General features: G+C 37.6%; 1 protein-coding gene across 1 annotated transcript in view; it reads right to left on the reverse strand.

Annotated features, from left to right (window-relative positions):
* The window catches only part of LOC104469913 (collagen alpha-1(XI) chain), a gene marked incomplete at its 5' end in the record, with an annotated part of 74,911 nt that overhangs the window by 34,513 nt on the left and 24,303 nt on the right, over positions 1–16,095 (reverse strand). The window contains 7 exons of the mRNA XM_010084654.1: positions 393–500; positions 1,211–1,264; positions 5,683–5,736; positions 6,789–6,896; positions 7,396–7,503; positions 15,683–15,736; positions 16,041–16,095. The exon at positions 16,041–16,095 is cut by the window's right edge and continues 32 nt beyond it. Coding sequence (XP_010082956.1) covers positions 393–500; positions 1,211–1,264; positions 5,683–5,736; positions 6,789–6,896; positions 7,396–7,503; positions 15,683–15,736; positions 16,041–16,095 — 541 coding nt within the window. The remainder of the gene's footprint in view (positions 1–392; positions 501–1,210; positions 1,265–5,682; positions 5,737–6,788; positions 6,897–7,395; positions 7,504–15,682; positions 15,737–16,040) is intronic.

The following is a 16,095-nucleotide window of genomic DNA, read 5'->3' on the forward strand; positions in this document are numbered from 1 at the left end:
AGAAACACACTATGTTGACAAAACTTGTTGTGAAAATACAATTAATGACTAGGACATATTAAATATGCCTTCAGGTTGAATCTTTTCTTTAAAATGTGTATCTCCAGTAAAAAGTACTAATTTTAAAACAGAAATTGCTGGACTCTATAAATGAATTAATTACTTAATGACATTCTAAAGCCTATGGTATCCAGGAGTTCAGTTTCAGAGCATCCTACCAATCTCCTTCAGCAATAAATCTGCTCTTTACACATGAACTCTATGAATATGGGACCTTTCAGTTCTTATTAACTGATGTTATAATTTATTTAATAAAAGACAATACCTATTCAGTTTCTGACACAGAAATGAGGGTTATTACAGGTGGAGGGTAAAATAATAAAGGAATTTACCTGTAAGCCAATAGGGCCTGGAGGGCCAGGGAAGCCTCGAGGACCTTCATCACCTTTTTGCCCAAACATCCCTTGCTGACCTCTTGGGCCTGGCTCCCCATCACCTCCCTGTTTGGAAACAGTGAAAAGCAAAAATATCACAGGTCTGATAATAGAAAAAGCTCCACAAAAACGACAGGAAAACAACTACAAGAGGTCTCAGAATCACTCCTAATGTCTTTACAAATGCATGTATCCCACCTTGATTGAATGAAGTCTGTTACACAAACAGAATACCAGCATATGCCCTTGTTTAATGTAGGTCAAATAACACTGCATGTCTCACAAAAACATAAACATTCACATAAACATTCTAGCCGTTGAATACACACATATTAGTAAATATGAGTAGCATATAGTTCTGCCAGTCCTCATGGTAGAAGAATTCAAAGCCTCCTAAATAAAAATAAATATCAATCCACCTGGTAGCAGGTAGATTTTAAAAAGAGATACTCTCTTTTAAATGCATCTGGTACTGAGCTGATTTTACCACTGACTGTCATACAAATCATCAAACAATTTCACCAAAAGGATAGATCCCATTCACTATTTACACTATTTCACTTTTAATAATTTCTTCAAATTATTGCCCTGCTGTAAATCTCCAATAATGTACTGTAAGCAAGCCTGAGAAACAACTGCAGGTTAAGAGGACAATGATAGGCCTGTTAAGAGTGATCTGAAATATATTCCTGAGTAAGAAGCATACAGTTCAAAGAACTTTGAAGTATCAGATGAGTTATGGCAAGATTGGGGTTTGCTCTGAATAAGCTACTTACAGCTATACCAGGGGCACCAACAGGACCCTGGAGACCTGGTGGACCTGGAGGACCCTGCAACAAACAAACATCCAAAACAAAAAGTTAGTGATTATGGCATCTGGAATAAGATTAAAAACAAATATAGAGCTCTTCTTCTTGCCCTTGATGTCCCTGTCCAGATTTAATTCTATTAGGGCTTTTGCTTTCCTAAGCTGATCCCTGGCTGCTCAGACAATTTCTCTGTATTCCTCGCAGGCTACCTGTCCTTGCTTCCACCCTCTGTAGGCTTCCTTGTTGTGTTTGAGTTTGTCCAGGAGTTCCTGGAGGCCTCCTGGCATTTTTTCCTGCCTTCCTCTTTGTTGGGATGCATTGCTCCTGAGCTTGGAGGAAGTGATCCTTGAATATTAACCAGCTTTCTTGGGCCCCTCTTTCCTCCAGAGCTTTATCCCATAGTACTCTACCCAGCAAATCCCTGAAGAGAGCAGGACCCAGCCTGCTCTCCTGAAGTCCAGGGTAGTGAATTTGCTGTGCCCCCTCCTCGCTGCCCTAAGTATACTGAACTCCACCATCCCATCGTCACTGCAGCCAAGGCTGCCCTTGAGCTTCACATTCCCCACCAGCCCTTCCTTGTTGGTGAGAACAAGGTCCAGCATAGCACCTCTCCTCATTGGCTGCTCTATTACTCAGAGAAGGAAGTTATCACCAACGCATTCCAGGAACCTCCTGGCTTGTTTATGCCCTGCTGTGTTGTCTCTCTAACAGGTATCAGGGTGGTTAAAGTCCCCCATGAAGACCAGGGCTTGCGAATGTGAGGCTGCTCCTGTCTGTCTATAGACAGGCTCCTCCACTTGGTCTTCCTGGTGGGATGGCCTGTAGCAGACCCCCACTATAATGTCCCCTGTCCCTGCCCTCCCTTTAATCTTGACCCATGGGCTCTTGGTTGGCTCCTCACCCATCCTGAGGCAGAGCTCCATGCACTCCAGCTGGTCACTGACATAGAGGGTGACACCCCCTCTTCGTCTCCCATGCCTGACCTTCCTAAAGAGCCTGTATCCCTCCATTCCAACACTCCAGTCGCAGAAGCCACGATGGGGTTAAAATTATGTGGTAGGCTGAATCTGGTTTTTGCACCAGCTAGAGAGACTAGACTGATAAAGAGTAAAGCTTAAGAAAGCATAAAACCTTACACCCGACAACAGCTGAATTCTAGTCTGCTATTTCAATTGGCGAAGAAGTTGTCTGCAGTTTCTAGGCTGGGAATTCTAATGTAGTGCAGAATAATGCTTGGATTTAAAGATCTTTCTAGGGCTAAAATTAGACTATTCTGCCCTTTATAGGGGGATTAGGAAAAGGGACTTCTTAAGTCTTGTAGTCTATTTCTTTCTTTGGGTTCCATGTATATTTCAGAGTATCTTTTTTCTAGGGATTTTGAAGTGTCAAGCTATGTATTTCTTCTCTTTTATAATTTTCTTTTTGTCACATACCTGATGGCAAGAGGTGAAGCAAAGCTTTTTAGCTTCTATGGTGACTTATCTAAATGAAAGGACTCCTAGGAATGCTCCTGTTAGCTGGGAGGGTTACCATGAGAAAGATAATTAGCATGCACAATTTTTTTTTTTAAATCATATTGGAACAGATTGCTTCTACACTCTGCAGGATGCTTCTATCTGCTCCTTCATTTTATAGGGCCCAGAACGAGATCTATATATTTTTAATTTAAGTAGTCATTTTGATATAAAGGATTGTTGGAAGGTACTTTGCAATTGATTAATGAGAAGTTATTTGGACACATGGTCAGACTCGTTTTTTTCATTGCTCTGGAGGGCAAATGGAGAGAGACTGATCAGAATCATCAGGAGAGAATCTTCAGTCAATAAAGGCAGCTGTGGTAGCCATGGAGGTTTTGAAGATCAAGGGAGGATTTACATCAACAATAAAATTGTGCTGTCCATAGCTTGGATATGGCAATATAGTATTTTTTGTTAGGCACAATATAGTTAAACCCCCAAACATAAATCCTTGTTAGTTTCAATGGGAAACTGAAGATGTTTCCAGCTCTTCTTAAAGAGGAAAGAGGGATCAATTCTTCTTTGTTCGGGAACCTTGCTGTGATTAGGCACCTTGGTGTGCCCACCAAGGCTTTTGTGGGTGTCTAGATATTGTGAATATCTGTTCTTTATGTCCTGTGATTTCAGAACTAGGTACTTACTTTCTCTTAAGAATCTTTTGGAGGTGACCAAGGAGGCCGTTCCTCCCTGCCCCATTATACATCTGTCAGCATGTTGAAAGTAAAGCAGATTTGAAATAAACACATTCTGAAATTGTCATGGTTGAATGACTGCAGTTGTGGGCAAATAGCATTCAATACATGTGACTTCAAATGCAGTAACATTCACTTCAACTAAGCAGGCCTGAACACTGAATCCTGTATTTCAAGGAAAACATATTCCCAAATGCCTTAAACCTTGAGACTGAGACTACAGGATACATTTTCAAATGATTATGCTGCAGACACTTTATTTGTAAAGCAGGTCTGCTGGAACATGCCCTAATACATTAGTACTCACTGCAGTAACTGTGGTCACAGTCTAATGCTCAGCATAACTAGGTGTGCTAAAATGATCTGAAATACAAAAATGCAGCATGTGTTTTTTCTGAATTTCTCTGATGCAGAAGAACCTCTACTGAAGGGGCATGTCAAAGGGGAAAACCTGAAAGATATGCATGTGATCACATGCAAAACCCAAAGTGGAACTGGACCATGATCTGCCTCTTATGTTTCCTCTGCCCTTTCCTTTAAATGCCAGATTTTTCTGTGTACATGGGACCTGTACTGTTATGAACCTCATCAGGGGGACAAAGAGGAGCTGCATATGTCTCTATGTATCCCACAGATGGTTTACAACTACAACAGCAAATAGATTATGATCAATTTTCAGTTCTCTGGGAACAAGTCCGTAGTTTTAAAACTGACTTTTAAAAGTGTTTTAATTTAATAAACTAATTTTACCAAGTTAACCAAAGCATTCAGCTCAGATCATGCAGCAGTAATTTTAGTCTGAAGCAGAATTTGTTTACAACTGGGTTACATTTATGTTTCTTGGAAAACTGAGGTTTATAATAGAAGTGCTCTCTGGTCTATATGTATAATATCACATTCTTTCTGTGAAGAGGGCATTACAAATAGTTTACCATAGCACTTGTGTTTGATCTAATAAAGTAAGATTATGCAACGTATGTGTTTTCTGCACTGGAAACTGCACAACTCTTTCTCACATAAATAATTGAAAAGGATAACCTTATCTTTAAAAACAACAAAAAAAACCCCTTGTCATTTTTTTTGCACATTTTGTCTCTACATTTTTTCTATGAAATGATCATAAAACTAATTTGCTTGAATTTGCATGTATCCTCCTATAAAACATCATCTGATTATGTGTAAGCCATAAATTTGGTGCAATTTTTAGAAGCAATCTACTTTTATGATGCTCTATAAGTGGTTAATCATAATAAGCACAAAGTGTTTTCAAGATAGTAAATACGCTTAGTTATGCATACCCCTGTGCTAACTTCTGAGTTTTGCTAATTGTGAATATTGATGAAATATAGTAATAATAAAAAAATCTTTCTGCAATTACTTCTCCATTTTTTCTTAAGGAAAATCATTCAAATAAAATGCCAGTTTGTCTTGAAATTTAACAGAAGTGAAAACAAACCTTTTCTGAATTTTTGGGAAAGAAACCAAAATCAAACAGAAAAAAAAATACTAGTTTTATTCTTTCTAGCTTTAAATTTTACAGCGGAAAAAGCTTATTTTTATATTTATGGCCTCAATCAAAAGAGGAAGTGATTGAAATTTAGAAATAATTTTGAAGACAAAAACATTTCAAATTAAGTCAGTAGAAGCCTGATTAGTCCTAAGTTCACTAATGGACCTAGTGATAATATTTGAAAACCCATATAAGCCATTTCATCTGAAGTCTTTGCTGTTCTGAAATGTTGCGATCACTTAAGTGGGCTCTCCAAGAACTAGATATTCTTTAAAATTTTTAAACTGTATAATAGTTTTCTCTACTGAGTCTTCATATTCTTCATCATTATGGCTAAGAAGCTAAAGCTGGGTATGTTCACACAACCCAGTCAGTGAAGTTAACTTAAACACAGTAGCAGAACGTATGTATATCCCTGGTCTCTCCCAGTTCAAATGTAGAATGGATGAATTAAAATTATGTAGGAAGGATGCTCAGGAATGTAGTTTATGTATCTATTTTTTATGATTCTGTGAGTTCAAGGAATATGAGAAATACTAAATATGTGTATGGTTCTATAAGTACAAACCTCTAGTGTTGTGAAAAAACCCAATATTATTTTGAAGAAACATTTTTGAAGTGTGTCTCTGTTCATTGATGTAGCAAGACTACCTGGATACTTCATGCATGAATACTTTTTATTTATGAAGAATGTAATAGACAAAGGATTTTGCTACTCACATTTTCTCCCTTGTCGCCTTTACTACCCTTCTGACCCGGTTCACCAATTTCACCCTGTAATTGAAAGTTAAAAGTTAAATTTGTTTAAAACGGTCTCCTTCACACTTAGCTGAAGTCGGTATCACAGTATCTTTAAATGTTCCCTTTCATATCGTTATTCTGTGGTTTATGCTGCTGCTTCAAGCGTGAAGGACTAAAGGGGGCAATTCTGCATTGATCGATAGTATGTCATATTAATCCAGATATTGATTGCTATATGGCAAAGGGTAAAAAGACCTGGTTTTGAAGTATAGTGCAAATGACCTCTAAACAGAGGAAATTGTGTTCCTCATGTCACCTTCAATATGAACTTATAATGAAAGCACCCTGATTTACAGACTTATCTAACTGTATGTGACTAAACAACTGCTTCTCACTGCTGTGTACAATATTTCAAAACTTCAAAATTATTCAAATCACCAGGAAACCATGTCAGAAAAAAACATTTTCTTTATACAATAATAAAAGAGAGTTAAATTAAATCAAATCACAGAAAATTCTCTCTGTGGGATAAATAACACTCACGCACATAAAAACAAACCTCAAAGTCTTTACCTTTACCCTATGCTAACTAACAGAACAGTGCTGGATCAAGCAAACATGCAAGATGATCCTGAAAGGTGCCCTGTCCTAAATTCTGACAGAAGTCAACAGAATGTCTCTGCTGCAAACATATTACTTTGACACCCTCAGCCTATCAGCAGTGGTTCCAAATCACTATACATTACTGAGAACATTTTATCTTACTCATTCAGCAAACCAAGTTTCTAAAACAGGCAAAAAACAATTTTGACATCATCTGTCTTGATTTATTTTGACACATATTCATCCTTGTTTCTTTGCCAGGATAAATATTAGTCTAATAGTTCTTGAACACAAATCTCAATATCCCATGACATCTGATTATAGAAGGGGTTTTAGGTTTTTTTGCAGTGACTGGAGGAGTTTTGGGGTGGCAGGGGTAAGAGTTGCTTCATCGCTGTATTTATTGTGAAGAAAGCTACAATCAGAGAACAGTACTGACAGATCTTCTTAGAGATGCACTAATACCAATTATAATGATTCACCTTGTCACCATCTTCTCCAGGAGAACCACTAGGACCAGCAGGACCAGGAAGTCCTACAGGACCCTGTACTCCATCACGTCCAGCTGGACCTTGAGGACCTTTTTCACCCTGGTTTTGAAGAAAAGGAAGTGATCCACATTATCACAGGAGACTAATGAAGACTTCAGTACAGGGAGTCATATTACCAATATAACATTTAAAAAAACCAAACCAAAACAAAACCAAAAAATACCCCCCAAACCCCAACAACAGAAAGGAAACTGCAAATGGAAGAAAATGTATGAGAAAATTACACTAAGTAATAATGGAAGCTGTTGACATATACACTTGTACTCTAATGCAGAGTGGTTGCATACAAAGTTTTAATGAAAGACTGATTTAACAAACTTTTTAATTATATTTGCTTCCTGCTGTGATAATGTGTTTAACCCTTCTTGGGTGTTATGACAATAAATATTTCACTATTTACTTAATCATAAATATAAAAGGAGTAGGTCAGGTATTCTGAGGATATGTTTAATAGGCAAATACTAGAGTGGGAAAAAGTTATATTCTGGAATGAAAAGTTTGTGCTGTGATAGTTTTATATGACTCTGTGATTACTTACGGGAGCACCCTTCTCCCCTGCAGGGCCTGGAGGACCCTGAGGTCCAGGACGACCTGGTAGACCAATTGGGCCAGCAGTGCCTGCTGCTCCACGTTCCCCTGGTGAACCCTGGAAAGAAATAAAAAAGTATAAGAGAATTCTGATATAGCTCTGATAATTGTTGGTGGTTTTCATGAGCCAGGTCAACAGAGAAGATACCTCTTACTTAGTGAGATTCCAGCTGGTAGAGGGTACACACTGAGCATGTATGCAAGTAAAGAGAAAGGCTGAAAGAACTGATCAGAACTTATACTCAGTAGTTCTTATTCAATAGTATTTTTTTCATAAATAGCCCTTCCTTTATTTGTTCATCATAGTAGGAGTGTGCTTCAGCCTGTTTTTAAGAACTTTTTTCCCCTCTTGTGTTTCCAAAATACACTAACACACTACTTTGAAGAATATTCACCATATTAAAACACAGAACTAACCCACACCAGAAGCCAATTTTTTAGTCACATTTTGTGCTGTACGTTGCTGTGATGATCAGTATGTTTTGCGCATTTCAAATCACCTGGACAAAAATCTACTGAAGTATAATGACTAATTCGATGTGTCATAGAGAGGATGCTTGGATGTACAGGTATCTTTAGATAAGTATAGAAAAACTTAAAAATCTAACATTGTAAATGAAAAGGAAAATGACACGTGCTATATGTGGAAAAAACACTGGAACTGTGTATTCTATAATATATTTTAACAGAGAACAATAGCAGAGAGGAATAATTTTTACTTTAAAATCAATAAGCCTCACTTTTAAATGGTATATCATTGTCATTACGGTATTCCTTTAATTAGCTAAATAAGGTTTGGGTTTTTTTTCTATGTGAAATAAGTGAAAATTTAGTTTCTACCTTTCCTGTCAGTTAACTCTTTTGAAGCAGTGTAGGGCTTATGGCTGTTCCATAAAAAGCCAACCTTTCTTTTAAATATGTTAATCTGATACAAAGCCAAGGTCCATAACCTTTCATAATTTGAGCTGTGCCTTTATGGTTTCTACTGGATTGAGCTAACTAGACAAAATGCAGACAATGACTAGATATGTAAAAATCTACAGTGCTCTAGAAACAAAGCAGTACCTAGGGTGGACTAATTTTTTTCCTATCTTATTTATTACACTTTCTAAGGATACAGATGGCATATACTTTTAAGCAGTACTGAACAGGGAAAAGGAAAAGAAACAAGGTGCTCTGGTACTAAAAAACCTTTCTGAAAGAATACACGGGAAGAGATAACAGTACAGATTAGAACTGATACTCAAATAAATGGAATTTCAGAACGAAACGTTAAATTTAGGTCTATCCATATCTGTTTATCATTTAGTCAAAAGCCACAATGTGGAGTACTGATTTTAAATCGTTTTTGCAAGCTGGGTTAATTTCCAAACAGTTATCTATAATCAAAATTCTCTGTAACTCATAGGCAAAGAAATGGACACCTGTTTGGAGGCACATCACAGCAAGAAAATGGCAGAGCAAAAGATATTTACACTCAAATTCCTAATATCTCCTTGATCACACAGGCAGATTCTGACCAAGTATTCTTCTATATTTGTGAAATGGATTCATGATAGCACAAGGGAAAACCTGTGTCTTGACAGAGAGGTTAACTGCCTCTGCTTCCTCCTGCCTCTCCACAAGAGTCAGCATGTGCAGGGAGACAGATGCATGATGCTTTCCTGGGTACAGGCAGAGCAGGGAGAATAGTGGAGCTTCTTTGTCCTTTTTTGCACCACCATTGTCTGAGAACTTACATCTCTAAGAGGAAAAACTATTTCACTAACAGCAAAAGTTAACCTTGACATTTGTGAACTCACTGGAAACTGAGAAGCAGAGGGCTGTCCTCTCCCTTTAAATTGCTCTGTTTTCATACTTTTGCAGGATCTTTGTTTTCTGTCTTTTAAATAATTTACAATTTTTGCATCAATAGAGCACTGTTAAAGGTTTGTTTTTTGTGTAGTAATATTTCCCCAGCTTTTCAGCTTGACACCTACAAGATAGTTTGTAACTCTTTAAAGTTATTGATTATTTCACTTTTCCAACTGATATACTGGAAATGGGGTGATACATCATGAAATGGATAAGTAAAAGGTGTTATAGCCAGAGGCTCTGAATAGCCCATGTTTTTTCCATGTTTAGGCAAGATCAAATTTGCTAGCCCTTGGTACACTGGAATTTTAAGATGCTTTCACCCATGAGGGCCCAATTTTTTTCTTTTATTCATGACATACTTTTCCTGGACTGACTCTATTAACATAACTGGTACTAATGCCATAATAAGGTGCTTTTCCCTCCAGATAACTGTAGCAGAAGAGAATGCTGAATGGTTGCTCCAAATATTTTTGCAAACTATCTCAGTAAGATCTAATTTTGCAAGAGTGTTCAAAAAAGTATCTGTGCATGAATAATAGATGACTTTATCCTTCCAGGTGCTGTGAGGGTTGTTTTTTTTTTTTAAGTCTGTGTGGATGCTTAGGTTTCATTACTATTTCTGTTACTTTAGTTCCAAAGACTTCAGTGAATTCAACAAGAAAAAAATTCACTACCCTGCAGCCATACTACTAAGGTCTCTGATCTTGTCAGCTCTCATAAGGTAAACCCTTTTAGGTCATCTCATCAGTGGGATGAAAGAATAGAAAGGAAAAATATCCAAATAGCTCATAGATCTTTCCTATATCAGACAGCAGACACTAACAGTGGCCATAATTTCTAGTAGCTCGTTTTACACAGCCAACTTTTGCCGTTTATCTTTGCATCCTTTTTATTTGTTATACTGAAATTTCACATGAGTTATGAACAGGAAGTATACCTGTTTTCCAGGATCCTCTCATTTCTCTGTGAAAATGGCCTCTGATCAAAGCAGAACACATTAAATTGTAGTCACAACTCAGAAAAGCATTTTAGGCAGCTTCATAAGTCTGTTCTCTCTGTTGTTTTGTTTTTTTTTTTTTTTTTTTTTTTTTGTCACTCTGTCCTGCTACAAAACAATCTTCTTATATTACTAAGCCCCTTGTTAACCTGTGGTCTTGCAGTGGTACTCACATCCTGGAATATTTTTATTTATTTGTGAGGGTTTTAAAAAACTTTTCTACATACTGGAAGTGTCATTCATTGTCTTGTATTTCCCTTATACAAACTATAAACCCATTAGTAACCTTGTTTTTATCTCACTTTCCATGAAAAGGTACATAATTATAGCTATCATATATATACATTACATAGTAGTAGCAATATGTTTTACTGATGCTTAACAAAATGCTCAACAAGTGATGATCCCCAAGACTGAAAAATGTTGTCAGATAGAGAAAGATAGCTCTAGGTAGTTCAGGGCTGGTAATTTGGTAGCCTACAGCTGGCTTATTCTGAGTTCAGTTTGGGAATCCTATTCCTAAAAGAGCTAATGAAAAATGACTGATTGACCTTGTGAAGAGCTTTCCCTCATCAGCATTCAGCATTCCACACAGTTGTATGAGACGGGAAGAAAACAAACAGAAGACAATGATAGCAGAGAAAAGAGAACTGTTGAACAAAAAAAACCCCAAAACAAAACCCCACAAAAAAACCTCCCACGCACCAGAAAAAAACCCTTGCTCTGGAGTGCATTCATGCATCTCTTTCTTTTGCCCAAATCCCTCTAAGCACAGTAATTGGCATGCACAGTATTTGGAGCGGTCATTTGTTTGGTATGCTTGCAGATGTATGCACTAGCCAAATAAAGCTTATAATTGACTATATGTGCTAGTTAGAAGCAATTGGTATTGGCAGGGAATTGGAGGAAAATAATCCAGTGGCATTAATTCTCTTCCTATTACAAATGGAAAAATGAAGACTCCATTATAATTACACTTCTGTGTGTACCCTCTGTTGGCTAAAAATAGATGGGAAAATATTTTAGGACTATTTAATGCTCATGGTCTGCTATGAGTTACTGTGAGAAAAAGCAAGCTATTGTGGTTTAATTGTGATCCTTGTAGTTGCACAGAAACCCAGTATTAAGGGCATCTATACATCTTTTTTTCACTGAAAAACACTTTCAAGATAACAAGCTAGTAATTAAAGATTAAATAGACAAAAAATCCCACTGAGGACTTCTGGAAAACTCCCAGGGCACTTGGTGCTGCTTGTGCCTCAAGTGGCCTGCTTGCACTACAGTGTACTCAAAGTATATTTAAAAAAAAATGTTCACCCTTCAAACTCTTTTTCCACTATGCTCACATTTCCTGCTACCACTACATCTGTTTCTCAAAGATCAGAAAAAGAAAATTATGAGCTTCCTAAGCGATTTGTTCTTTGACTATGTGTACCTTAGTAGGAAGTGTGGCCTCAATGGGAATGGATTTATAAAGTGAAGAAGCAATTGGTACTGTGCTCCTGACGCTATACTCTGTGTACGTCTGGACTGTACTTCATGATAATTCTAGTCTGGCACGGAACTCCCATTAGCTGGCGGGTATTAGAAGTGGTCCTGGAATTTGTCATCCAACTTAATTTCACATGAAAGGAATACCATTCATGAGCTCCAGAGAGCTCCATGATTTGAACCAAAGGATGGTAAATGGGGATGACTAACACATTCACCTCAAAAAGGCTCTGGTGTTTTGAACTAAAACACTAATGTTTAAACATCCTATAAGAATTAGAAAAACATGTACCATCTGAATTTAAATTCAAACACAGGTATTTCAGAAAACGGACAACCACCACTAAACAAGGTATGTGCTTTTGCCTCACAGCCTTATATGATGCATATTTATTAGATACTATGATAGTAGGGGCACAGCTACTGTGTGGGCATCCTGTCTGGGAAAGTGGGGTGTGTTAAATGTCAGGTATGCTTGTGCTATCCGGTTTGTGCATGCTCAGAAGAGTTCTGGTTCATTGCACCTCAACTAAGTATCTGGCTGAGACGTTAGTCCAGCCTTAGGGCCTCCTTTAACAAAAAAAGAAGACATGACCTTTAGATTGAAGAGACTATTCTGGCCTATGCTTTCTTGATTTTGATTCATCTTTTTTTCTAACAGTTTAGGTTCTTCAGATGGGGTGGGATGCTATCCCTTTTGACTCTCCCTACTAGCTTCCATTCCATTCCATTCCATTCCATTCCATTCCATTCCATTCCATTCCCAGCTACCTTGTTTTGGTGCCTTTTGGGAATGTACACATACTGCATGGTGTTAAGAAGAAGTGTAAATCACAAATGCAAGTTCTTGATTTAAAAAACAGAAACTTAAAGGCATTAAGAGTTCAATAATTAATTTTAAAAATTCAAGTACCAAGTATTAAGAAATCAAGAAGCTTAAAAGTGTGCTACAGCAGATCTTTTCCACTAATGTAGAAATAACCCAAAAGCAAGAACCTTTAAACTACAGGATTTTTTTTCCTCCTTGGTTAATGTATTCTAATCTCAACATGAATTGCAGGGACATATGAGAGCTTTATTGTTAAAATATATAGAACTTCAGTCCCTCCATTACTTTTTTGTCTAACAGGAAGAGCTGTGCTGTTCTTTTTTTTTTACTTCAGTTGCACTGAATGAAAAAATAAGCTGACAAGATGACTGTCAAAGTCTACATAATTCACATTTCAGAATAACTGCATCAGGTTTCGCATACCAGTGTATCCTTGTAGAACTTGCATGTATAAAAAAATGACTATAGAGAATAGGTAACTTTAAGCATATCCCACTTCAAATACCTTTCAGTGGATAACTACCAGAAACTGAAGTGAAAGAGGCAACAAAGGTATAAATAGTAGAAGTCCAAACACGAAACAAAAATCTAAATGTAAACAACTGTAGAGCACAGAACCATCTACAAAAAGCCTAGTCATACTACTCAAGGGACAATAATTTACTGTTTTTGAAGAATTAGTACATATCACTGCTTTTCTCTCTATCATAATCAAAAACAAAAAACACAACTACAACAACACAAAAAGTTGGCAAATAAATTTTATGCCTATGTTGAGCTTAAAATGTTGAGAAGGAATATTACTGCATGACATGATTTTACACAGCTGTTATTAGCCAAGCAAACATAATTTGTAACAGTTTCACTGATTCTGTCTATAGGCATGGTACACACAAGAAGTACAGTAAAGAAAAAGTCTTCAAAGCAATGGATGGTTTTGGTCATCTTATCTTCTAAAATTCTTAATTGTATAATGCATCATTTCTTTACATAGTCATAAAATGGTATTGTTAATAAGCTATTATATTCTTGCATGATCTATTCTCCCATGGATTTCAATGGGAGATTTCAAGTTGCATGTTACTATTTTCCAAAATAAGATTCTTTTTTACAGTGCTCAAAGTACTTTCTCAAAGTTCTTAAGCTTGCTCTACAGTTTTTCCCTTTTCCTACTAAACATTCATTGAAAAATGTATTTTCAGTGTAGATATTGTGGCAGAAATAATGGTGCAGTATGCCTGCTGCTATATCATTCTCTGTACCAATTTCGAAGCAGTTCAAAACAGGACTAAGATATGTTCCCTTCTTTAAGTATGTTGAGGCCTCCAAACTCTGAGTGAAAAATCTCAATAGATCGTCTTCAAACTTTTTTTAAAGACAGCAAATAAATAAAAATACTGTAAAATAGTGGTGGAAAGAAATAGGCTATGTGACATTTCCCAACTATACACAAATTACTGAAGATGAGTAGACTATTTGTCAGTTTTATTCTTTATATATGAAACATTTTGCTATCCCAATCTAAACAAAAATAATCTTTCACAATAAGTTAAAATGAATCAAAACTTACGCATAGACTGGTATATCGTTCAAAATATTAGATGCAGTAATAAGAGCACAAAAGTAGTGATGCCATGGATTTAAGAGCTAGCTTAGGCTATGCAGAACACCAGCAGTTTTTTAAACATTATGTAGGTCAACTGTATTAGTAAACTGCAGTTGTACAAACAGAACACAGCTGTACTGGGTCTGCATGGCAAGGTTTTAGTAGTGGGGTGCTACAGGAGTGCCTTCTGTGAGTAAATGCCAGAAGCTTCCCCTCTGTCCAACAGAGCCAACACCAGCTGGCTCTAAGACGGACCCGCTGCTGGCCAAAGCTGAGTGAATCAGCAATCCCACACCTCTGGGATAACATATTTAAGGAGGGAGAAAAAACTGCTGTGCAACAGTAGTTGGAAGAGAATATGTGAGAGAAAAAAGTATGCAGACCCCAAGGTCAGTGAAGAAGGAGGGACAGGAAGTGCTCCAGGCACCAGAGCAGAGATTCCCCTGCTCATGTGGTGCAGCCCATGGTGAGGCAGCTGTGCCCTGCAGCCATGGAGGTAACGGTGGAGCAGAGATACACCTGCAGCCCCAAAGGAGGCTGTGACCCCATGGGAAGCCCACGCTGGAGCAGGCTCCTGGCAGAACTTGTGACCCCGTGGGGGACCCACACTGGAGCAGTCTGTTCCTGAAGGACAGCACCTGATGGAAGGAACACACCCTGAAGCAGTTCATGAAGAACTGCAGCCCGTGGGAAGTACCCACGTTGGAGAAGTGTGTGGAGGACTGTCTCCCACAGGTGGGACCCATGCTGGAGCAGGGGAAGAGTGTGAGGAGAAAGGAGTAGCAGACAATGTGTGATGAAATTACTGTAACCCCCATTCCCTGTTCCCCTGTGCCACTTGGGGGGAGAAGACAGAGAACTGGAGAGTGAAGTTCAGCCTAGGAAGGAGATGGGGGTGGGAGAAACACATTTTAAGTTTTTGTTTTTTATTTCTCATTATCCTACTCTGATTTGATAGCTAATAAATTAATTTCCCCAAGTTGAGTCTGTTGCCCGTTAATGGTGCTTATCTGGACCCACAAGCCTTTTGTTGTATTTTTTTCTGCCCCTGTTCAGTTGAGGAGGGGCAGTGATAGAGCAGCTTGGTAGGCACCTGGCGTCCAGCCAAGGTCAACCCACAACAACAGCATGAGTCCACTATCCACTAGCCATAGATTTTCCACTATGGAAAACCTCTTTCATCTCAACAATAACTTGTGTAAGTGGCAAGTACTGAGCAGCAAGTAAATCTCATACCTACTGATAGCAGAAGGCTTCAGATATTCACGACCTTCACGTTCCTTGAATGTTTATTAGTATGGATAATTAGAAGAAAATAATTTTTTATTATTTTGAATTACATACATCTGTCTGCTGTTTTACAGACTATCAATGAAAACATCATAGCATGTAAAGAAGAAAAAAATGTTACCATGTAATACTGTTTATATTTCCATAATATTATTATGTTTACTTACTATTGGGCCAGGTGGGCCTTGTGGGCCTTCCCCTCCTTTCAGACCAGCTGGACCCTAAAAAATAAAAAAAAAAAAAAAAAAAAAGCTTGTCTTTCACACTGGAAGTTTCAAGAGTTATTTTTACAACACGTATAATAGCAAGAATGTAGAAATCCAAAGACAAAAAACTGAATAAATTCCTTTTTGCTTCTATAGCCAATGATATTTAATGATGTTGGATGCTTGATGTCTGTTCTCCTATTGCATTAATTTTTAAGCACTTTTAAGCATTTTTAAGGTTCCATGAAATAAAAGAGCTAATCCATTGTTTCTTGTATTTAGAAACATCATGTCAGTTGTTCTAGTGCTTATATCATACCTGAGCACCTGGAAGGCCTCTCTCTCCAGGGAAACCACGAAGACCGGCTGGGCCA

The sequence above is a fragment of the Pterocles gutturalis genome, unplaced genomic scaffold, assembly GCF_000699245.1.
Source record: "Pterocles gutturalis isolate BGI_N339 unplaced genomic scaffold, ASM69924v1 scaffold6135, whole genome shotgun sequence".
Lineage (NCBI taxonomy): Eukaryota > Metazoa > Chordata > Aves > Pterocliformes > Pteroclidae > Pterocles > Pterocles gutturalis.